Source organism: Clavelina lepadiformis, chromosome 7 (genome assembly GCF_947623445.1).
Source record: "Clavelina lepadiformis chromosome 7, kaClaLepa1.1, whole genome shotgun sequence".
Lineage (NCBI taxonomy): Eukaryota > Metazoa > Chordata > Ascidiacea > Aplousobranchia > Clavelinidae > Clavelina > Clavelina lepadiformis.
This window is the reverse complement of record NC_135246.1, coordinates 13826880-13851782: the sequence shown is the minus strand read 5'-3', so window position 1 is coordinate 13851782 and position 24903 is coordinate 13826880. Positions and strand designations below refer to the sequence as shown.

General features: G+C 35.6%; 2 protein-coding genes across 3 annotated transcripts; one reads left to right on the top strand and one right to left on the bottom strand.

Annotated features, from left to right (window-relative positions):
- The first annotated feature begins 4469 nt into the window (after positions 1-4469).
- Positions 4470-19587, top strand: LOC143464520 (uncharacterized). Its single transcript, XM_076962324.1, has 17 exons — positions 4470-4600; positions 5940-6183; positions 11489-11676; positions 13907-14016; positions 14343-14432; positions 14588-14762; positions 14922-15001; positions 15180-15382; positions 15568-15674; positions 15841-15982; positions 16103-17273; positions 17366-17509; positions 17614-17737; positions 17838-17908; positions 18036-18113; positions 18210-18330; positions 18511-19587. Exons 2-17 carry the CDS (start codon positions 6107-6109, stop codon positions 18513-18515), a joined length of 2886 nt encoding a protein of 961 aa, XP_076818439.1. The 5' UTR covers positions 4470-4600; positions 5940-6106; the 3' UTR covers positions 18516-19587.
- LOC143464521 (tRNA wybutosine-synthesizing protein 2 homolog) lies at positions 10211-23307 on the bottom strand. Of its 2 annotated transcripts, none has more exons than XM_076962326.1 (8): positions 22936-23307; positions 22420-22516; positions 21718-21871; positions 21274-21383; positions 20869-21026; positions 20153-20750; positions 17596-17773; positions 10211-11241 (listed from the first exon to the last, which is right to left on the bottom strand). In XM_076962326.1, exons 1-6 carry the CDS (start codon positions 22957-22959, stop codon positions 20334-20336), a joined length of 960 nt encoding a protein of 319 aa, XP_076818441.1. In that variant the 5' UTR covers positions 22960-23307; the 3' UTR covers positions 10211-11241; positions 17596-17773; positions 20153-20333. The 2 variants fall into 2 exon arrangements, with proteins under 2 accessions (XP_076818441.1, XP_076818440.1); XM_076962325.1 differs by having other exon boundaries at positions 22363-22516; positions 22936-23299.
- Between the last annotated feature and the right edge of the window lie 1596 nt (positions 23308-24903).

Genomic DNA, 24903 nt, shown 5'->3' with positions numbered 1-24903 from the left:
CCAAATTTTTTATCGCATTATGCGCGCAACGAAACCTTCATTCGTCGACAAAATATTTTCGTAAGTATTAACTCCTTTTGTGGATTAGGACAAGACAATTTGGACAAGATGTTTTCCGCTTAAATGTTTGCGGTTCTTTGTTCCACGTCACTGTGCCTAGTTGGCTTCAATTGATATGTTATTACTCGGTTCGTTATTGAATAGTGTTGATTCATTGGTTGGTAGACCTACGTGTGCAAATATTAAAATGGCAACTTTTCCTGGAAAATTGACAATTATCAGTTATCACACTTGAAACGCTGTTGTCTTAAAGACTATATAACAATGGCATTGGATAGCGTAAGAAAAAGAAAATTTGCATTAACGAATTCGCATAGAGACAAAAGAAAAATCAGGAGATTTGCTAAATTTTAAGCGAGTATAATTCGCGATAGGTGTGACGTACCTCGTTACGGTTCAGTTGCTTTACATGGGCCAACGAAGCAGCAAGTTAAACCTGAAACGATTAACATGATTACAAGACTAGGTACAACAACCATACATCGCCTTATTCCGATTAAAACAAGTTAAACGAAACTTCACAAACCAAGACGTAGCCCAATGCCAAGTATGCTGATTGTCTTGAACTGGTGGTTAACAGAGCAAGTCATGCGAAACATACAACGTGATCACACATCAATCAATGTCGTAAAGCGAAAAGCAAACTTTGTTGCAATTGATAACAAAACATCTAATAACAAACAACTGACAACATTTATGTAATTTTTATCCATTCTCCACAGTAGAAAAATACTAAAATCGTTTACTTCACACACGTTTTGCTTAAACGCCAACGGTTTCATCTAGTTGTAGGACTATATATAATCATTTTAAAGGAAAAAGTATTATTATTTAAAACAATTATTTAAAACTATGATATCACTGCAATTAATCTTGATATTACAAAATAAGCCATAGCAGATATTGATTTTTAATTGTACACAAATACCAGTACTCATAAAAAAAGCAATTGAAACACACCATCGTGAGTCTACACTGTAAAAATACTGAAAGAAATCTACGCAGAACAAATATGATCATCATCAATCAACCGATCATCAAAGCTGTTGCTAAACCAATAAAAGTTCTAGAGAAAACGACATCGCGTTGAATACAAGAAAAATAGCATAATGGCGAATAAAGATTTTGGCATACGAAGCAGAAGGATTAAAAACAACAGCTTCCGGCGCCAAAAAAAATTAATTAAGCTTCGTTGTGCGTTAAGAACATTTCATATTCTTCAATACAAAACACAAAAATTAATGAGAAAGTAATTAAAGTGAAAATGCATGACAAAAGTGGCTGTTCTCCTATTTGATTTGGACGCGATTCGAACCTTATAATCTGGAAAGTCATCCACTTGACAAAAAACCTAGGTGTGAACCACATTATTTGCGCTTCAGCATATATTGCGTTTGATGTGTGCCAAAAATTAACGCACCAGCAAATAAGACACAACAAGTCGAAATCAAAATAAAACAACTGGGTTCCCAGCTCAGCTAAATCCAATTTTAACTTCGTGATACGCCGACGGCTACATTAAGACAAAACTTTTTCACTTTGAAGAATAAAACCACCTTGCTGTAATTATACAATGAAATGTGGTAGTTAGCCGGAACGCCGATTGACGTACTCGTTCTACTGACTGCTCGTTGTCCTTAAAGTGATTTCCAAAAATATTACATTCAATTTTAATCAAAATACATTGAGACTGGTTTTAAAGAATGAAGTCGGTTTCAAACTCTTATAAAAACTAATTTAGCTGTAACGAACGTTTTTATGAATCTGCATTATATGCTGATGAAACTTTTCAATGATTTTTGTAAAAATTTTGGTTTCGATTGTAAATTCCGCAAACTCACATATGACATGTCAAAGAAGGCAGTTACAATGACAAGATGCGACACACAGAATTAAACTTAGTGCGTTAACTCACCATATACTTTTCCCATATTAGTGTAATAATTACAAAATTCCACACAAAGTTTGAAGTTTGAACAATAAAATGCTCGTTTAAATTAAATATTTTAAGTTAGGTGTGGCCGAGACACATTTCCTTAAGTATTCGCGTTGTAGTTTTACATAAATTTCTATTAGTAACTTGTAAGTTAATCCAAACACGATATTAATCGACCAGAGCACAATAGGAATAACGTTTCAAGTATAACGTTTGGTTGTTTAGTAGTTACTAAACACATGATGTTGAGTTAAATACTGGTATTGAGTTAAAATATTCATAAAGAGACTACAAAATCAATCTTAGATTAACGGCAGCCAAAGCCAACTGTGAGGAACGTTGGAACTGACGGTTACTTAACACAGATAAAGTTATAACTCGCTCTCAACGCTGCACATTGATATTTTCGATAAAATCGGATTTTGAATATCGTTTGCGTTATGCAGCCTGTTGATACCAAAATACATTTAATAAAGCACGTCACGTAGCTATATACGGCAAAGGTGAACGTTGACGCAGATGATTAAATTGTGCAGCCACATATACGTTTCCTCCAGGCACAGCTGTAAAAAGGTGAGTCAGGATGCCTTGCAATACAGTATTTTTCTGTTACAAACTAGAAATTCATAAACATGAAACACGTCAAATAATACACGTTTTTGTGAAAGAAATTAGTCTTTCGCACATCTGACGCCCCGCGAGTAATTTGCTTAAAAAGTGGAAATCGTACACACCCAATCATACCAAAGTTCAACTTGTTCAAAGTTCAGTGCATTTCCATCAAATTCAACGCAAATAAAACATCAAATACTTCCCGACAGCAACTTCCTTAAGTTCAATAAGGGAAATCAAATTTAGCAGCTTACCTTAACTCCAGGTTAAATTTGTTGCATATAGACCTACAGTACAAGATGAAATTGGGGAAATGCTGTGGAGCAGCGGTTGAAAAAAAAATTATTAGCATCATGCAGCTGAATAGTTTTTCTTTTTAATAAAGGCATCTCATGATTGATCGCGATAAATGTTTTTTACAGTTTAGACATGTAACTTTTGAAAACAAATTACAAATTGTGTAGTGGAAATTCTATTGATAATTTTATCTTATTCCAAATTTGGTTTCAACGCTTTAATGGACCTACCGTAAAAAAGATTGCTGCTGATTGTTCATTTCCTGAAAAGTGCAAAAGTAGAAATACAAACCCAACTAAAAATCACAGATGATAAGTGCAGTATACCCGTGAGACATTAATGGTAGCAATGGTCGCCTTATCTCACGGCGATGTTTATTGATAAAGCCAGCAGCTTGACAAATACGTAACCAAAAATGGCAAGGTGAGGGTGCAAAAAACATCCAAAGAAATCCGGCAATAAAGTCAATTCGTAGTTTGAAAGTTGCAAAACGATTCGACGTAACCTATATAGTTTATATGAACTCATTCATTGCAGGAAAGTGAAAAGCAACTCACAACGTTCTAAGAAATGTATCGTGTTCATTTTTTCTGTAAATTGCAATATTTGCAAAGATTATTATTCAAAATGCAAAGGTCTGTGTTTGCTTTTTTTGCGTTCAACAGAGTATAGATAGATGAGGTACTGATACATATTTCGATGCCAAATCATATATATTTCACTACAGGCACCTGCCAGCCTTGGTTTTAGGGCGTCCCACTTGACTAAGTTAAATTTAGACACAAAATACTATGAAGTTAATATTGCACAATAGATGTAAGTCAAAGAGGATAGGTCGTTACCGAAAAATTCGATACTATTCCCGCCATACACCGGAACATCAATTAGTCAACCAAGCAGCGGCACACTCACATCAATCCAAACGGACAAACAAGCAAGTTTTTTGAAAGGCTAAGAGATAATCGTTAACTGTAGTTGAGATAATGTGTTGACATTGACATTACTAACTGTTGATTAAAATCAAGGGAAAACCGAAAATGAAGTGTTGAGATAATGTGTTGACTTGATGTCGAAACGTAAATCAACAAAAACAATTTATTCAGTCACTCTTCGCGATGTAAGTCACACCAAACGCTTGGTTATGCAAGTTCAGCTTTTTAAGCTTAAACCAATAATGCTTCCGATTCGAAGTAATTTTTAGTTTTTAATCTAACAATGGAGTGGGAGAGGGATGGTGACGGGCTCTACTCGACAGCGCTTAGATGGTTTAAAGAGAAATGGATGTCTTCACTTATGCTTTGATGTAGTGTTCGATTTTCAGCCGCTGGGCATGAAAACTTTATTGGCTGACTGAGCCGAACAAGTGAAAACATAACAGCGAAGAGTAAACTAATTTTTTGCTGTAACTTGCCTGTGCATAGCGCTCTATTTACGTAATATTCTCTTCGTGAGTTACGCGTGTTTTTGCGCGATAGTGCGTGCGACAATGTATGAGCGCGGTAAACACACAGCGAGTCTTTGAGCCGTTACAAAGCGAGGACAAAATCCTATTCGTTTGCTTACGCTGGCCGTGAGCTATGTGGGCTTTGTTTCTCTGTCATCGACGTTGGGAAGTTTGACTGGGAAAGTAACTCAAGCTATGAAAGAAAACAAACAGCCGGAATTTAGCGATCAAGCAGAATTCTACATTTTAAAGTGAGCGAAAAAACCAAGATCAAGTTGTTCAAAAATTAGTTGTCAGTAAACGTCTGACTGAGAAAGAACTTTTTAATAATATTGGGAGGTTACGCAATCATTGCTAAAAATGTGTCCCAAAAAAGAATTTCAGCCAAATTCTGAGATACTTTAGTAATTGTGACGTCACAAAATGCATGACGCAGGTGTTTGCATCAGGCATGAATAGAATGTTTTTTGCCGACAAGAAACAGTTTTGGTTAAAGGAATTTCATGCGTTACAAAAACATGTTTGCATTAGTAAAGCTTAAAAAATCTTCTGTTGTTGTATTTGTACTGCCAGACTGGTGAAGGTAAATGCAAAGCTCAGCTAGTACAGTACCGGAAATGGCCGTAATAAAGATTATAAGGCTTCACTCCAACTTTTTTAATTAGCATTATCTTTATAAACAAATCAAGCTTGACTTTTTTGTGAAAATATAAGCATGTGCTAAGCATAATAGCCAGTCACGTTTATCCGCACACTCACTAATAGGTATCCATACTTGTTCAAGTACCCAAATCTGTCTGCTTACTATTTTTACATCCTTTTCGGTGATACTTTTGTTACTGTACGTGTGCTTATACAATCTTTACAAATTTGGTAACAAGAGCATGTTGTGGGTTAAGCATACAGTTATGTTAAGCATACAAGCTTCACTTGAGTCTCAAAATTGCAGACTGCTAAGCAATGGTCCCTCTAATTTTTCACGAGTCTGAGCAAACACACTAACTCCCTGAGCGGTCCCCTGGACCACTATGAGCAACATCAGACGTGCCACGTGCGCACTGTGGCCATTATTATGCGTTTATTTTATTTTTAATTCAGGTTGGATTTTTTTCTTGTGCGCAGCACAGATTTTCTGTGCGCGGAGACCGTGTCAGCAGTGCGCATTTGCGCACGCGCGCAGCTTAGAGGGAACATTGCTGCTAAGCATAACTTTGCCAAGTTGTATCATCATTGACATTTTTATGTTCAAAATAAACGTCATAACCTGCGATTAATCGCCTACCTACCACCTCTGGAGTCGTATTTCTTGCAAAACGCGTTCGCTAGCCAATTCTTCTAATTTAAACCTACGTTATCAAACACAGCTTTTAGATTGTGACCTCATTATCCTCCTCATGTGACCACAACCATCATAGTTAGCAGCAAATTTGTGCATATTTTTGGCAATAACTGATTAGCCACTGCATATACATAAAAAAAACTTTTCCACTATTTTCTGACAACTACATGTTTTTAATTTAAGGCCGATTTACTTTGGACTTGCAAGTAAAAATGTGCTAATAATTTACCGAACGCGTATGTTTTACACAGGCTCGCCTCTCACGGTGCGAAACAGTTTGAAGACATACAGTATATGTATACATAGTGTAGGTGTTCTAGCCGTTCAAAGTTGGGGCTAGGACAGGAAATTTATACTTATCTGATAAAGTTTTGAAAGTTCTGATACAGCAAAAGCCAGCCTTTGTCGAAGTTTAAAAATGTCCGCAACAATGCAAGTCGGAGGAGCGGGCGCCCAATATGCGAACAGAAAGCGAAGACGACCTCAAGCAAAAAAGTAAGTTACTCACTCTACTTAAATAAGGCTAAATGTTTATCTGTTATCAATCAACCACTTTGTTTGTGGATGAGTATTCACTCACGACGCCATACATGAAATTAAGCGAAAAAAAGTGACAATTTCAACGTACGTAGGTTACGCAGCCTGTTGTTAAAGATAGACGGTTAGGAGAATGGGTATGTAAAAAGTTGATTTTAGCTATTTAAGGTTTCTTTGGGGTTAGATTTAGATAATAAGGTAGATTTGGATTACTATGTTATAACATTTAAGCTAGGTTAACAAGAAACTGCAAAAAATAGCTTCAAACGCTTGATTTTTCTGGTGAAATAGTGGTAGCCTTACGCAAAACAAGGAAGGGATTTTAATTCCTTGTCGTATCTGTGGAAACAATTTGATTAGTTTTTATTTTGTAAATGAATGTTATTCGTTCCAGAACAGTAATAGCTAAAATACATAAAAACCCATCACATACGCACTTAAGTTTGAGATCCTTTGCATATTAGTTGCTGACAACCATATAAGATAGAGATTAAACAAACAAAAAGGGGAAAAGCGATTTCGAAGCGACCAGAAGTGCTGGCGAGGTGAAACATCAACAAAAGCGAAAAACAAATATCGTCCGCTTACAAGGAGTTTGTCACGCGATGTTCTAGTGGTAGAAGGATATACAAGATGAGCCTGTACAGAGTTTTTACAGCAAGGCTGAATTCGCAAAACCACCGCATCATATGCTTTCCCATCGTCGATTGTCTATATTTCCTGCACTTATCACTTGTCTGTTTGTGAAGAATGTATGTGTATTTGTCAATCACTTTGCTAGTCATTTGACTGACGATTAATTTGTTTTCATGAAGCTTCGAGTAGTATATAATCAACGCGCATAAATAGCTTGGCGCGACATTGTAATAGCTTCATTATGTTTTTTTTACAATGAAAGGAATAAACGGAAAACTATTAATAGCATAGCTTGGCGAAACACGCGGTAGTGAGTAGTGTTTGCAAAGTATATATAAAACATGTCTTTCCGATCTACCTCATTAATTACTTGCAAAATCCTTGGGGTTGATAAATGTAAGATGAATCCTTCGTTTTATCTACTATAGGCTAAGTAACTTTGTTATTCATGAAATGAGCAGGTGTGTATAGCATGTATGTATGTATGCACATACATATAAGTATACATGTATATATACAAAAACCCGGTGTAATATTCATTATTATATATGTATGCTGCTTATGCAGCATATATATATACGGTATATGGTTGGTCACCTCAAGAGTTCACCTAAACTTCATTCATTTGGTTGCTATTCCCACAATTTTAAAATAATGAAAAGAAATCAGGGTAGAATTCCATTTCAGAAAAAAATCATTGGGGTTTGAAATGAAACATGGAGTTTTGCCGGGGAAGTTGCTGCAAGGATTCCCAAATAGAAATTAAGCTTTGAACATTCAATAGCGAATTACTTATCAACAACAAATCTGTATATAAGCGCTTTTCTACTGCAGAAAAAGAGGAACTTATCCAACAGAAGAACGATTAGTCGTCGGTGAGCGTCATTAACACACAATGAATCGTTGTTACAATACGATATATACAATCTACCGTTTCTAATGCTAGGACCGCCTCGAAGCAGAATATCCACAGGTGTAACTGACCACTGTCAGCAAACAAATTTTGAATGTTCCCTGGCTTTTATTGCGTTCTGAATTTAACTTGTTCACATCAATGTCATGTTTAAATCTCCTTATGCTTCATATCATTAAAGCGGATGACATGAAGCATAGGACCAGTAACTTTATGACTAAGTTGGTTTGTGATACTGACATGATTTTGCAATTGATCCATGGCTAATGTAAATGAAACAGAGTTGCATCAGTCACGTAGGCAACTTTTAAAAGGCTGTACAGTAGACCTTACACCTGAGTTGCATAATTGCTAAATTACAGTACTCTGTGCATATAAGACATATATGTTTCTTATTGTGAACTTCCTAAGAAAAAGATAAAAGCTTCCAAGTACGTTGATAAATGTAGCTCAGCACCAAAATGTTTTGTGCCAGATTTCCGTATAATTTACGGGGGCAAGTGCTTCATTTGCCTTAGCGTAGCGTCAAAAATTTTTTCGTGGCCACCTCTAACAACGTAGTGAACAACAAGTCAGTATATCTGCATACAATACCAACAATTTGAAGCGATGTAATGATATAGATAACTACTTGAAAGTGAGTAAACTAACTAATACATAGAATGGGCGCAAACAAAGACAGGGTTTAATTTGTTAAATGGTTTGGTGTTGCAATTTATTGAAAGTTGATAGAGCGACGTGTACAAGGTACGTAGCACCCATTTAAATTTGCCAAGCACTCTGTTTGCAACTACACGTAACACAATATTTAAATGTCACTGCGATTGTGGCTTCCTCGTTATGAACTCGACTTCAAAAATACGACCACGAGTGTGTTTCAATACTGGTGACGTCACTAACAGAGCCGTGACATGGGAAAGAAAACGAAATGCAACCATTTGTTTCACCACTGAAAGGAAGTCATTTAAATCGTTGTCGACCAGAAGAAACCGGGATTTCTTTTGAATTTTTAACTGCTTTCAATACGTTCAGTAAACACATACCACGCACATAATCTTTATCGATAAGACCGTCTTCAAACCGAACATGCATAAAATATACGGTTAGTACCACAATTTCCTTGTTAAAGTTTAACTGAGTCAAACCATATAAGTGTCTTGCTGACCTTGTGATGTAATTCTCGGAACGGACGCACTTGCATGAGCCATGATCGCATATATCTTCGCCAGTAACAATAAGTCAAACTTTATTTGTTTGGATTAGTTGGTGAGAGCAGCGTGGGGTAAATTTAAGCTACAGAAGAAAAGCAGATAGCCTACAATGCCCGTTGTTGGAAGTTGTCTGTCTCGTTTACGATCACAACATTTTCCATGTTTTTTCATGCACTTATTAAAACCCGTTTGACACTTCACCATTAGCTCATCTATTCTTCAATACATTGTTCTACTAAACAAAGCTGTTATACATTTTGTGCAAAATTTCGGCTCGTTGATATTGGAATATGTTCATAAAAGAACGCCTGATAAAATAACAGATACAGAAAGGCGTCAGTAGAAACTAGTGGATTTCGAACAAGTCGCGCTTTTACCACTTTATTTGTGTTCCGATACGTACTTCCGTACTTTTCAGCAGGCTAAATCTGACCAAGCGTGACGAGAACAACAAGGCCTAAAATCCTTTTACCTGCCACAATGAGTCATCGATTTTTGAACATAGGCATGCGGACAGTTGCTCACTGCCAATACACCAAAACTGTATGGAAACAATTAACTTGTACTTAATTAACAGTAGAGCAGCTAATGCAGTTAACCATGGGCCATGTTTATGGAATGCATAATCAACGATAATTACGAAGAAACCTAAGGGGGTCGCCAGCCAAAACATCGAATTATGAATAGACTAGACTACTAGAGCTTTCGTCTGTAAGCAAGGATGACGAATAGAACAAGACCTGTACCATGCCAATATCGGGTTATATTAACTTGCCTAACGAATTCAGGACATTTACTTGATTTAATTGCTATTTTGCCCGGTGGCGTGTCTGCCACGAATATGTTCCATAACTTGGTGTCACTTTCTTCATGTCAGTACTTTTTATAGAGAAAATTATCGCAAAGTTCATGACATTAAGCATTCGTCGGTGTTGCCAACCTGTTTTTTTTTGCATCAAAGAATGAAGTATGCCTAGTCTGTTCACTCAATTGAACTAGTGCATGACATATGCATTATGCAATGCATAAACATCAACTTAAGATAAAGTACAGTTGGGTTATCAACTTATCACTGACCAAAAATCTTGCCGTGATGTGAGTTTATTGCTTCAATAAAGGTCAAAAGCAGAGATAGATAATGCAGTGAACCCGATGTCAATGTCAACAAGATAACCATGGTATCGTAAGCGACATCAAGATTGCATCAGACAAATCAATACAGGAATGTTCCACGCCAGGCTTTCTCCATTTATTTAATTTTAACAAATTAAATTAAAGCGCACATCACCATTTCGACATGAACGCTGGAGTGTGTACAACAGATTTAATATGCCGCCTGCCTTGACAGCACAATATGAAGGCAGAACCTTTCTAATCTTCAAAGTGGAAAATAGGAAATACAGTGGTCTCCAGTATGTAAATTACATTATAAGATGTATCACCACCAATATTGCTTAAAAATGAAGTTATCATTCCCGTTCAAATAGTAGTAGAATCACAACATAAGGTTATTCTATAATGGAGGGTCACAAGTAGAGCTGCAGGGTTTGTTACCAGCGGCAGGAAATAATATTTTTGTTTCCAACCTGCTTTTTATAACAAAATAATGAAAAGCACAAGCCAAAAAATATACAATTTAGCAGTAAGACAGAATATGTGACTTGCATGCACAGGAAGCAGCAATTTATGGAACTAATCAATACAATTTGCATGTGTGCTGCAGTATTTGTGACTGCACGTCGTTTATCACCTACAATATGCCAAATTTGGCCTCTACAGATATCAGACACACTTTTATGTAAATATACATAAAAAGATAAATTAGTATCATTATATTTTCCAATTATGTACATTGTACAGTAATAGCTGGCATCTTGTGTTAGTGCAAATGATGATGTTGAACTATTACAAAATTTATCTGCCATAAGTCACATCAAAAGTTGAACTTAATAGGAAAGTATATTCATTCATGTCTTTGTTATCATATAAGGATGGCGCTTTTATTTTTTGAAAAAAACTTATGCAAAATCATTTACCTTTCTTTAACGTGCTGTAAGTGGGGATCAGTGCAACCGATTTTTAAAGTTAATGCATTGGGTTGTAAGTAGACAAATTAATAAGCATATTTACGAAAGTTGAATACACCAATATTCGCTTCAATCCACAATGCAATGACATAGAATTAAAGTAACAGGACGTGCAATATTAGAGTAGCAGGTTCTCAAACTTTCATTCTAAATGTTGTCATGTCTCTACCTAAAAAAAAAAACCAAAGCATTCCGTCAAGGAAAAAAATTAATCATATTCCTGTACAGTACTCTAATTTAAAAATTTGTATCTTGGAGGTGCAATTTCTGTTTTTTGCTTTGTTAAGCCTAGTTACTCAAACAATGATAAGTTCGTATTAAGTGCATGAAATTGAAAAAGAAAATGTAACTCCAATTATTACATGGGCATGTAATTGGATATACCATACTGAAAATTATTCCATCTTATATTTCAGAAACAAAGATGCAGAAAAAGAGAATGCCCAATCAAATCCTAGCAAAAGACATCGAGATCGTCTCAATATAGAGCTGGATAATGTGGCTAAACTTATTCCATTTCCTGATGAGGTCCTCAATAAACTGGATAAACTTTCAACTCTACGCCTGGCGGTGGCGTATTTAAGAAATAAAAACTATCATGCGTGTGAGTGGCGGTTAACAAGTTTAGTAACCCAAGTATTATATTCAAATTTGTATATATATCGGTATACAATTTTAGTATGTATATTAACGAATCTGACAACACTCTTGGTTATGTACCGTATATATGTACCTTAGATAAAAAATTAGTAAGGAATAGAACTGTGCAGCCCCAATTCGCCTACAGTTCTTTGAAACCTGATAAGATGGTTAAACACCAAACGATTTATTCGATTGACAGTTATTTGAATAGGACTTATGTTACTAAAGCAAGCCGTTTGTTTAGCAAAGAAGTTAAGTTTCCTAACTTAAAAAGCACAATTGATAAAGCTACAGCTCACAAACGTCAACGTATAACGAAAAGCTGTGATAACAAATTATGCATGAGCGGAAACTTGTGAAAATTGCGCCACTTACAATTGCTAAAAATGGAATAATATTTGCATATAACTGGCGTTTTCCTGTCAACAATTTCGTGGCGACCACTGTCCGAAATCATGTGTCTAAACTCTAATAAAGGAAACGTCAAGCAACGAGAAGCTGCCATTGTTGGGCGTTGTCACAGTCTTTATAATCTAACACGTGACATGTACGCCAGATCAACGAGTACCTCAAAAATCTACAGCCCGGATGTTTACTTTCAACACAAACAATGAGGCTGCAGAAGAAGCAGAGGTTTACATGAAATTCAATTTAAACCTAAACACAAAACATAGCATTATTAAAGCTAACTATATTGGCTGAAATTCTTTTAAAGCTTGCGTGTTTTTTTATCGACGGTGAAGTAGACAGTTCGGTACACAAACAGGCGTATGATATGGACATACTTCTTTATCATGTAATATTTTCTAATATCAACATGAATTGCCTTTCACTGAGACCTCCAAGCTAGGTTCATAAAAGAAAACATTATTCTTTTATGGATTCTGCTACTGTTCGGTATTGATATTATTTTCGCCAGCATAGTTTTAAAGTACCCAAGGCGTCAAAAAGGCGTTCGCAGGAAACAGTGACAACTACAACAAACATAACATACCGTCTAGACTTATATCGTTCCAATATATTGCAAAAAGGAAACTATGAAGTTGAAGTAAGAATGGTCCATACGTCAGCAAGAGTCTAAACATAAAAAAAACTGCGGAAGAAACGACACGCAATGCAACAAAAAACGAATATTAATGGAATAGTTGTACTTTCATTACGCTAGCGAACTTACGCTGACCCCACAAATCGCTTCCTGACAAGCCAGAATTGCCTTGAACAAACAAAGGCAATCCTTAATGGCACTCATGGTAAAATCTCCAGTTACATACATTGTATTGATGGCTATAGTAAGAAAGCTGAAGGCCGAAGGCGAATTTGCTTTGCAGTACCATGACTTTGGTCTGGTAAGAAAACAATGTCAAACGGTTTCAACCCAAGCGCACAATTTTTGCTGCTTTTTGTGTATTTGCAACTGTCATAAATGCATGGATAGCACAAACAGTATGTCTTCTAAACACATTAATTATGATGTAAAATTGTAACTTAGAATTGCAATGGATACACACAAGCACCCGCAAAACGAATAATTGTTGTCTTTGTTGATACTAAGTTTGATAGAACTAAGCCGTTTTTTGCTGAAAAAGTCGATTAAATCATTCCCGGAAATGAGAACCGCTTTTTAAAGCAGGTTTAACAGCAGATCACAAACGTCACCAGCGAAAAAGCATAAGACAAAACAAACAAGAATCGGGAACGACCGAGCTACGCGACATAAACAAAGAGTCGGATAGGTGCGTTAACAACCAGCCTGGCAAAGCCATGTCTGAAAATAGGCGCGCATTTCCTCTCAGTCTTGACTTTCTTTTAGCTATCGCGTTTGTGCTAACAGTAGACACAAAAGAAAAGTTTTTCACTGAAAAAGAAACAACCCCACTATACTCCAATCATGATGGATTGACAAAGCAAATGCCCCTTTCGCACGCACGAATGTTCTACCCCAATGCACACACGGTAACCCGTTAAAAAATTTATTCCCATCCAGTGTTTGTTTATGCAGGTAAAACGCATATTCACAACAGGTATATGTAACTTGATTTGCACATAACAATTTTAAATAATTGCACTTTTGTGCAGTAAATTTAAACTTCCATAATAAAAATATGTGTTAATAACTTCATGCTTTACAAACTATTGGCATGTGTTGAAAGACTTATACAGTATGTACAAGTTGTATATACCACTATTTACAGCGGAAACCGGAGGAGGAAATGAGATAGAAAACGAATATATGCAACTTATGCAGAATCAACACAAGGAACTGACATGTTTCAAGGAAAGTGAAAGCAAGCTGGTCTTGCAGGTAAACTTCAACTAATCGACTCGAGAGCAATCTTGCTAAAAACAACTATAAATTTCAAAAAACCTGATTGCCATTGTTAATGTTATGAATTAAACGGCATCGTTATTATTAAGTAAATAGTAGTTACGCACCGAAGTAGCGTACCTAGCGACGTAATCTTTTTTAAACTGCACGAATACACATATACATAGTACTGTAAACTATAAAGTAATATTTTACCGTATGTATGTCTACCATATAAAGTCGTATGTGTCTACGACTAATTACATGTCCAGATAAACATGTTTTTGTTGTATAATGACAATGCTTTTTGTGCAATTACTCAGGCGCTGCATGGATTTCTCATAGTAGTTACACAAGACTACAACATATTTTACGTAACCGAAACAATACAGGATTATCTTGGGTTTCCACAGGTAATTAACAGTTTGATTCAAATTTTTCATGTCCTTGAAATGTTATTGACTGTTAACCATTGATGGTGTCCACGTCCAATGTATGATGTCGCCTGTCAGCATGATTTGATCTGAACGTCGTAACTGCACACTGCATACATACATTTTGCTAACAGTGCGATATCATGAACTTGTCAATGCTGGACTTGATTCATGCTGAAGATCGAGAGATATTTCGGCGAAACATGCAAATCCATCCTCAATACACACCACCTGATGCACCACAAGAAGGCGACCCTCCAACAATGCCAGAATATGCCAAAATAGGAATGGATCAAGACATGTTCAGACGTAAGTTAATTAAATGAGCTAAATTTAGTCATACTTCATTGACGGTTGTGAATTTATGAAGTATTTTAATAAGTGATTAATTAAGAAAAGAATTTTCCAATCGGGAAGCTTTTCTTAAAAACTAGTTGCGCTTATATATGTGCTTAAATATTTCGGCAGAGCTAGCTCAAGATGGCTTGCTTCATCGTTCATTTATTTGTCGCCTCAGATGTTTATTGGACAACTCTTCCGGATTTTTGGTAATTATCATTTAATGCAGTCCAATTGAGCATAAAGTTTTGAACAGTTTTGTTCTTAGGTTATAAACCACATGATGAATACAGTACTGAAAATAGGACTTGGCTAATGCATAAAACAGTTGGTGCATATTTCAATGGACTGATTCAGAAAAGTATTTGTTGTAAACTGCAATTGTAGGCCCTTCACTTTACTGGTCACCTTCGTATTGTACGGGGACAAAACAAAAAGAACGAGGCAAAGGTTCCACTGCCTCCAGAGACTGCAATGTTTCTCCTTGCATCCCCTCTCCAATCTCCATCGATTTTGGAGATCAGGACAAAGAATTTAATTTTCCGAACCAAGCATAAACTTGATTACGCACCACTTGGCATTGATGCCAGGTACGTACATCTTTTGCAAAAAAATTCAAGACAAAATTTCATATTGTTTAGGTAGACACGAAGTTCACTTTTACAAAAACCAGGTAGTTGCTATTATGAGCCTTTCTGCTTTAGTTGTATTCATAGCAACTATTTGGTACATAGTTGAAATTCTTAATGACAGTTTTTATTTTTCGTAATCTCAGAGGGAGATCAGTGTTGGGGTACACTGAGGAACAGCTTAGACAGAGATCAGGATATGAGTTTATTCATTCTGCAGATATGATGCATTGTGCTGATGCCCATACAAAATGTAAGAAAACGCAATTTTTTTTTCAGACAATATCATGCATTAATTTTAGAATTATGAAAAATTGGAAAAATCTGATAAGATCAATATTTGTGAATTCAAAACTTCATGGGTGTTACCCTTCATTTTTAGCATATACATTTATTTTATGAACAAAATGCTTTGTTAGTAATGCGAAAAGGTGAAAGTGGTCTTACTGTATTCCGACTGCTGCACAAGAACAACAACTGGGTATGGGTGACTGCTTCGGCAAGAATCGTGCTTCGAAATGGACGCCCAGAGTATATCATTGCGACACAAAGACCAATTCTGTTAGTAAAGGTTTTGAAAATTGGTTTAATTGAAAAATTGGACAAGTACTTAGCTTGTCGATGAGATTATGGTAAAATATCGTAACATACTGTGAGCAAAATGCAATGTTGTTTAAATAGAGATCAAGAAGGTGAGGAGCACATGAAAAAACGAGCCAATGCCTTTCGTTTCGATTTCACTGGACAAGCTGTTTTGTATGGTGAGGTAAACCCCATTGGAACAAAAGGTGGCCCTGAAAATAACCCCCTTAATGAGTCGGAACCTGCAAGTAAGAGAATTCGGATGTCAAATAATGAAGCAGTACACCAAGAGCAACTTGACAGAAGTACATTGTATGGTGCTCAATCCATGCAAAGACTGGATATTTATATTGGAAGTATGCCAAACCATCCCACTAATATTTATGCAAACAGTGGTATTACAGCTTCAGCAGCCGCTGTTGATGAACTATTAGGAAATGATCAAATCATTTCTGATACTGGTCCACTTACAAACGAATCTGACATACACTTCTATCCTCTGGGAACAGATAATGCTGTAAATCAAACTGCTAACTTGGGGCAAAACTTTGAAGACAATGACGGTGCTTGCGCTTTCCAAAACATGTCAGGACTTGATATGGCACATATGAACAGTGGACAACAGTACCAGGTAAATAACATTACGATGGCACAAGCTTCTCAACCATGTATGGATAACAGCCCAACAGGATATCGAGAAGGCAACCAAATGAAGCAGGAACCACCAAGATTGTATCACCCCCCTGCAGATGGTAATCCCTTTCCCAACCAACCAACCAACCAACAGACACAAAGACAAACGAGCTGGAAACAGCAACAGCCCATGACAGTCAGTCCATCAATGGGAAAGCATATGCCAAAAATTTCTCCATCTGTAGGAAAGCAAATGCCCATGAGTAACTCTTCGCATATGAAAAATACAGTGCATGGTCAGACAACGGTTAATCCTGGTCTAACAAAATCTGAAAACATCATGTTCCAAAATCAGGAAGTCTTTCCAGAGTACAACCCCAACTATCAAATGACGCAAGGTGTTCCTTTAAATCAGAGAACTGTGCAAACACTGCAGTTTGGAAAGCAGCATCCCAATGCTTCTGCAGCCAGTAGAGAAGCTTCAGATGCTTTAAGACATCAGCAACACGTTGATAGCATCGGTTTTATGGAACCCATGCAGCAATATGGTAACAATAGAAATTACCAACAGCCTTCTGTGATTCAGTCATTGACAATAAAATCAATGATTACCGACAAAAAGACAATGAATACTATAGTAAGTATGTCAGGAAAAAGTGCAAATTAGTTAGAACCTACTGTATTCCTGTTTTACAGGAATGTTCAAAAATATTTCACATCCTTTTACAGCCTACAGTCACCAGTGGAAACCCAAATGTACAGAACTACCCAATCAACAAACATCCTGATAGTGACTGGAACAAAGTGGAATTTGTTGGTTGCCAGGACAACAGCATACAATTTGACTTAAATAAAATTGCTACCGACTACCAGGTATCATTCTTTTATTTGTGTATGTTAATATTTAAACATCGAAGCACATGTAAGCTATACATTTCGTACACAGTTAAAAAACTTACTTAAATCCACTTTTACAGACAACTGATCCAATGTCTAAAGTTGAAGATTATTTGAAAGATCACCCAGCTGAAGCCCTGGCAATTGCATCTGGAGTGCTGCCACAAGAAAATATGCCAAAACTGTCTACGGATAAAGTTCAAGGTGATGAAGTCAATGAGCTTAGCATACATTAGTACCCTACAACCAGTTAATATGATAGGTTTAAGAGCAACATAAAAACGAATACGTGTCTTCTTTACAGCCTATATGATGCGTTGCCAGTATCCACAGCAACAACATCCCACGAATAATTCACACCAAGCTCAGTTTATGGTAAAGTCATAGCCCTTGTTGCTGTAATATGTATAACATACTTGGTGGTGTGATAAACCGATTGATGAACACACAATGTTCCTTGCCATAGTTAAATTATGTTACTAGTTTGTTACTGCATGTGCAGAACGCTGGTATGCCACAAAATACTGGAAAAAACATCATGAACCAGTCCTTTATGACACAGCAGCAGCAACAACAATACGTGAGTAGAACCCAAGCATATTTGCACTTCCAAAGCATGACACTGTTTTATGAAGTTGAAAGCAGTAAGTTAATTAATCTTGTTATATTTTAAAAGATGGAAAACTCTAACCAAGTGTCCCCCATGTCTAATGGCCACGCTTCCAATAAATTAATGTCTGTTTCGAGTTTCACAGATTCAGATAGTTCTATTACAGGCAATTTATTTCAGGGATCAGGTACAAAGTTATTGTTTTGGTGTACTGTATACGTAGGGTCTAACGAATGAATGATTTTATTATGCCATATCTGATTCTAGCACAGTGTGGCCTACTCTAAAATAGAACTCAATATGAACATTCACACTTATAATCAAGAAACAATATGATTTATTTTCATCCAACATGCCACTTTTTTAGGTTAACAGTAGCTACCAGCCATCCAGAAGTGCCACATTGAATTGGAAACGACTGCTCCAATTGAGTGTGTGCTTCAATAAGGTGTTCAAGCGAGTGCAGTTTTTGTGATAGTGTATGATCTGTACTTAAGCAATATTCAAACGTTGAGAGTTGATTGCAGCCAAGTATAATGGATTAATGGTACATACAGCAACAGCTCCCCACCCAAAACACTAGTGAGCTTTGCTATTTTGCAATTCCAACAAATGAACTTAATTGGGTAAAGACTTCCTATTATTATGTTTTGTACACCATAGTTTTAGAAAGTTGCATCCCTACTGTGCTCGATGCAGGTGAACTACTTCTTAATACCAAAGCTAATTATTTTTGGTCCTTATGTGAGGTAGCAGAAGTAAATTGTTAAGTATCATGCATTTAATATTTAAGTGCAAAATGCAACGATTTCAGCCGTTTTGGTGTCTGTTCGTCTGTAGTGCAAAATTTTGATAATGGCGATTACGATTATGCTTTTCCAAAAATCCTTCCAACACTCTGTTTATTGATTAGTGGAATGCATTGCAGAACGCTATAACCAGTATTAAAACCTTTCAAACATTTGGAATTCAATGCCTGTTGAGAGTTAAGAGTGTGTGAACTTCTACGTAGTTCATCACATATGTACATATTTACATTGCTTGTTTTCATTTTAGTGAATGCTAAAAAGCGCAGTAATTTTAATTGTCAGTTTTATTTGTTTGTAATTATAAATGCAAATTTAAAAGAAAACTTGCTTTCTGTGATGTGCAAACAATTGTTGTGATGTCAGATCTGTTGTCAGTTCGGTATTGCTGTTTAATAAGCTGAAAACTGCCAATTTAGCTTTGCAGCTTTATGAATTTATGTGTAATAATTAATAAAAGGGATTAAAATGCAATGAGTTTCACTTTATTATGTTTTAAGTATCAACGTTAATTTCATAAAAGCTACTGTGCGTTCAAAGATGAGAAATGCGCTGAGCACATAAAGTGTGTAACCAATGCTTGCGTTGTCTTTGGTACCTGTGCCTTATTTTGCAAATAAAAAACTACAAAAACAAAAGTACCTATGTGAAGTTTGAAGTGAAAAAAATTATACGCGCTGAGCACATAAAATGTGTATCCAATGCTTGCGTTGTCTTTGGTACCTGTGCCTTATTTTGCAAATAAAAAACTACAAAAACAAAAGTACCTATGTGAAGTTTGAAGTGAAAATTATATACAACACTGTGTCAGTTAGCAAAGGATAATTTGCATTTGGAACCAAATTTTATTACCAAATACAGACGCAACTGAAGAATTCATATGTGGATAATCTGGAGAGTTTTCACCTGAAAGCCCGCTGACAAAGTAATGTTGCCTTAAAAACTTGTAACAAAATTCAACTATATAAACTGTTCTAGACAAACAATATAAGCCAGAGAAAGTTTAAATTACAAACTTACTTAATTTCCACAACCAAATATCAATATATCTCATGAACAGTAGCTTCATCAGCTATTAGAATTTCATAATTTTTGTATATCTTTCTAGGACTTTGTTATGGTATCTGATCTTAGTTTACAACGTTTTCAAGAAACCAATATTCAGACACAATCGATATTTTTATAATAAAAAACATAACTTACATTTACTCCCAAGCTGCCATCACATACAATGATAAATAAATTGCGGTTTCACCAATGGTGTCAGTTCTTCTGACATAAGACCAAAACTTTTTTGCATTAGTGAAACATGGGTTTATGAATGCATTAGGAGCAGCGCATTGCCACAAGTTTGTGTTTCAGATTAATAGATATTGTTTATATACTATTCAGAGCTGCAAAAAGGATTTAATTGGAGGTCAAGCACGAGATGATCGATGTGAGGAGCATATGATTTCACTCTTTCTATATGTAATAACTGAATAGTCCACTTGTTTGATGTTCTGCATTGTTGTTCTTCTAAAATAGCACTAATATCATCAGCAGTTTTTTTTGCCCAGACAAGCCACTCAGATCTTAGTTGTTTGTTGCAGGAGATATTGGAGACGTTGTAATAGTTATACAAACTGAAATCAGCTTCACTGATGTCATTGCAGGTGATGCCAGATGATGTCACATTGCAATGAATGTGTAAAATACCACCAGTTTCTGAGTTTACAGCCTGGCATGCAGCATGGTAACTATCTTTTGCAGTTGGAATCAGCCCAAGCAGAACTCGATCAGCAACTCCTTTTGGACATACCTATTGTTTAAAAGTGACGGTCTTAACACAACTTCTGGCAAAGAATACTAAGTAATACTAGTAATTCACAAATCATATCAAAACATATAAATCATCAAATACATATATATATATATACTTCTCTGTTGTCTCCTTCATATATCTGGCAACGATCCGCAACTTTATTGTCATGCAAGTTACACCTTAGCGCTTGAACTGCATTGGGGTTCCATTCACAGGCATGAACAAATTTTGCTTTCCCATGTACCAAAAGGGGTATTGTAAAATAACCAATACCTAAATTTTTTGCAATGAACAAAAAAGTACCAAATTAATTGATCTAACCCGCCTACTGACAAGAGTAATATACAGACATAATTAAACGAATTCATATATCATAATATTACTTAATTTATATTGAAAATGCATAGATATATGTTTGAAGTAAGTCTGATTTATGCTGCCAAACCAATAATATATTTAGACGTTATCTGCAAGAAACTGAAAAAAACATGTTATCGCATAATGCTTCTGAACAGTATACCTGCAAACATATCTACAACAATTTCATCTTTGCACTTGAGCTTCGACATCCTTATTTTTTCAGTAATATTTCCAGATGAAAACATACACTTTGTAACATCAAAGCTATACCTATCGGTAGAAGATCTCTTGATAAGTTATATACGTGTATTTATATGGAATAAAGCTGCATTTACATACTTAAAATGTTACATTAACATATATTACATATACCTTTCATGCTTTTAGTTAACTCGGTTACTATTATTTGTTGTTTCTGTGTTTACTCAGAACAGAAACTGATGATGCGGAATAGGAAAAATACATATATCATATCTAAGACCACACTAAAATAAACCAGTTGGCAAATTCATAATGTTGTCATTGCCCATTACTCTATTACCGTCAAAGCAAATGCCTAAAAATATTTCAGTTGTAATAATATAACAATTTGCATATATAATACCTGATTTTATTATCAATGTGAGTGACCCATGTTTCCTTGCCTAAAACTAAAACTACGGTCGGTGTTCTTACACCATCCGGGCAAATTACATGTTGTTTTGCGATTCTTTTAACCTTGAACACTTCAGCCACACAAGTCCAAAACTCATTTTGATCTACAAAAACAGCAGTCAAAACAGCAAATGTTTGTTTAAAAAATAAATTAAATTGCAAAGTAAATAATGGCCTCAACTGATTATTTTTAAACCAACTGTGTCACAGTCATGATTGCTGGTGGACTTGATAAATTTATAATGACTGCAAATACATCAATTCACTTGGTTTTGCAATGTCTCTTTCAGATAAACTATAGTGTACACCAAATATAAATATCATGTGTGCTGAAAACATGAAAGTATTAAAATTTCATTCTTCATTCTTGTAAAAATTTAGTTCTCAAACACTGATTCTATGATGTGCCTCACAGACAATGACCAGGCATTCCATGTAAACAATACTGTATACTTTGGGGAAACTTTCAAAGTGAATATATAATGCTCGATATAACAGCACTTTCTACAAACACATGTATATATACAACTGTTTTTAAGCACCTGGCATTTAGGCAACTGCTTAAAGTTAGACAGTAATCTAATGCTATATATACCTAAGTTTTTCCAGGCTGGATTAGAAAATGAAGTGTGTGAAAACAAAATCAAATCACCATGCTTTTCCCACTTCTTAGGTAAATCAGCAAGTAGACAGTCCTCCCAAACTTTACCTCTCTTTAAAAAAAGTTGCGACAAAGAACGTTGCAGCTCCTATGATAACACAGTTTGTTACAACAATAGTATGATTTTAGTAAGAATAATCCACGAACCTACACAATGTTAAGAAAAACCTTCAGCAGACTGAAAAGTAAGTTTTGAGAATATCAATTTCGGATAGAAGAAGAAAATTTTTAACATTTATAACAACAAACATAGCATTCTTAAGTAGGGTCTAGTGCAGTACTCAACCACCTTCTGCACTAGATTCTTAATTTCTTTTTTATTTAAGCTACTTGCTATAAATCGCTATTTATACACCCAAACATACTTTTATATGATTAAACCTATAAATCGACATAAACATCTATCTATCTTTTGTAAGCCTGTCAGCATATGACACACTTTTCACTTAACAATTAGATTTCTAAAATCAACTTAATAATTTACACAGCATGCTGTACAGTAAATACCTGCTCAACTTTAGTAGACCTCATAATACCTCACAGCTACAAAAAGTTCCACCTTGTTCTGTTGCTTTGTTTTACAGACGTGTTCTTCGATTTAGGACCAAATTTGCGGTTTTACAAACTTAAGATTTTAGACTAGGCCTATATACAAACGCAAAACCAGAGATTTAGCCTTTTTCACATACCGTAAAATGGGGCAACTTTGATCGGTTTTGTAAAATTTTGATCTGTGGTGTCGCTATAGTTTAATCCTTACTCATGATAATTTTCTAGCATGATAGTATTTGGCGCAGCTTTGAGCACGTAAAAAATCATTGCTGCACTATAACAACATCAATTCATCAAGTGTTGTTTTCTGCTTTAATTTTACCTATCAAAGTACAACCTGGGACAACTTTGATAGCTGTTGGAAATTTGAAAATTGCATGTAATACCAATTGCTAAATGCTATATCACGAAAGGTATGCCATTATGTCTGTACATCCAAAACCTATAGTGATGTTTAATATATGCCTATACTGTGTGATTTGAGATTATTTGAGATATTTTACAATCAAACTGACTACACAAATTCTCAGCTATCACCCTTTTTTATTGTAAATTATTAATTTTTAAATGGCACTTTCAGTGAAATTTATAACGTAAACAAAGTTTCCAACTGTAATAAATTACATTAGCTTGGGAATAGATTACGGTCAGTGCATGGGATGGAGTTTCTTTGTGCAGTTTTCTATTACCACCCATTTGTTGTGCACTTAAGATATCCATTGTCACTTTGTATATTTATTCTGTTTGTTAATATCAGTGTTTTGTCCTCTACATCTTACAATAGTGTAGGCCTAGTAGTTTTGTCGTTTGTGATATCTTGGTTTTAAATGCGTTAAAACTTGCAAGGAACTATTGTGGGTTTGATGGCCTACCATCTTATAGCACAATTCTATTATTGCTATCTTGCATGTTTTAAGCCTTTGGGCTTTGCCACTTTTTCCTGCTTGTTAGCCTAATTGTTCATGAGTATGCGTTTTATTCTGCTATTACTACAACAACAACTGTTAGCATCTTAACTTACCCTCCGCACAGTTACTGGCGAAAAATAAACAATACAAAATAGTGGCAAAATAACGAAACGCAAAAAACAAACACTGACAGAAAACAATTAACACCAATAAAAACAATAATATGAATGCTGTGTAAATTCGTCATTGTTCGTTGTTGATGGGATAACTTTGTCAGCAGAATATTGTAAGAAATAGTGACAAAGAAAAAAATTCAGGCCTACTTAGAAGACGAAATTGAGGCATAGAAGGTGTTTGTATGTACTGAAGGTTACCCTAAGTATCAATGTTACGGCAGTTTACTGTACTTACAAGTTGCAAAGGCAATTTATTAAACAGACCAAAATAATAGGGTCTAATGCAGAAATGAACAACCAAGTGAAGTCACAATTTGAGTAGGCCTAGCTTGGGTCTAGTATACCAATGTATGTTGCGGTTTGGTACTTCTGCACCAGTCCCGAAAAATACCATACAGAAAAATACTATTATAGGCTAAATATTACCCTAATTAATACTGCATAATATGTATCAAACCAATTTTTTCACTAAAATGGTATGTTTTTCTTCTTTTCTTTGTGTTCCTGCTAGAACGTTGCAAATTTGCAATCTACAAGGCAGCAAGAAACTTCAAAACAGCCCGCGAGCGCAGGAGAGAAACTTGAAGGTTTGATCTTCCGGGAAACTCCCCATAGCGATAGAGTGGCAGTGTATTTTTTACCAACACACTTATGGTGAGACAAATATTTTAAACACTGTTAATTTTTGTGTAAAGCTTTATTTCTTCTTAAACACTTTGCACTTAATGTCAAATATACTTTACACAATACATTGGAAAAGGTTCTAAATCTTACCATCACAGATCAAGGTTGTAGCGTTTTTTTCTGACTCGACTCAATTTAAGTTCGTACTGAAATAC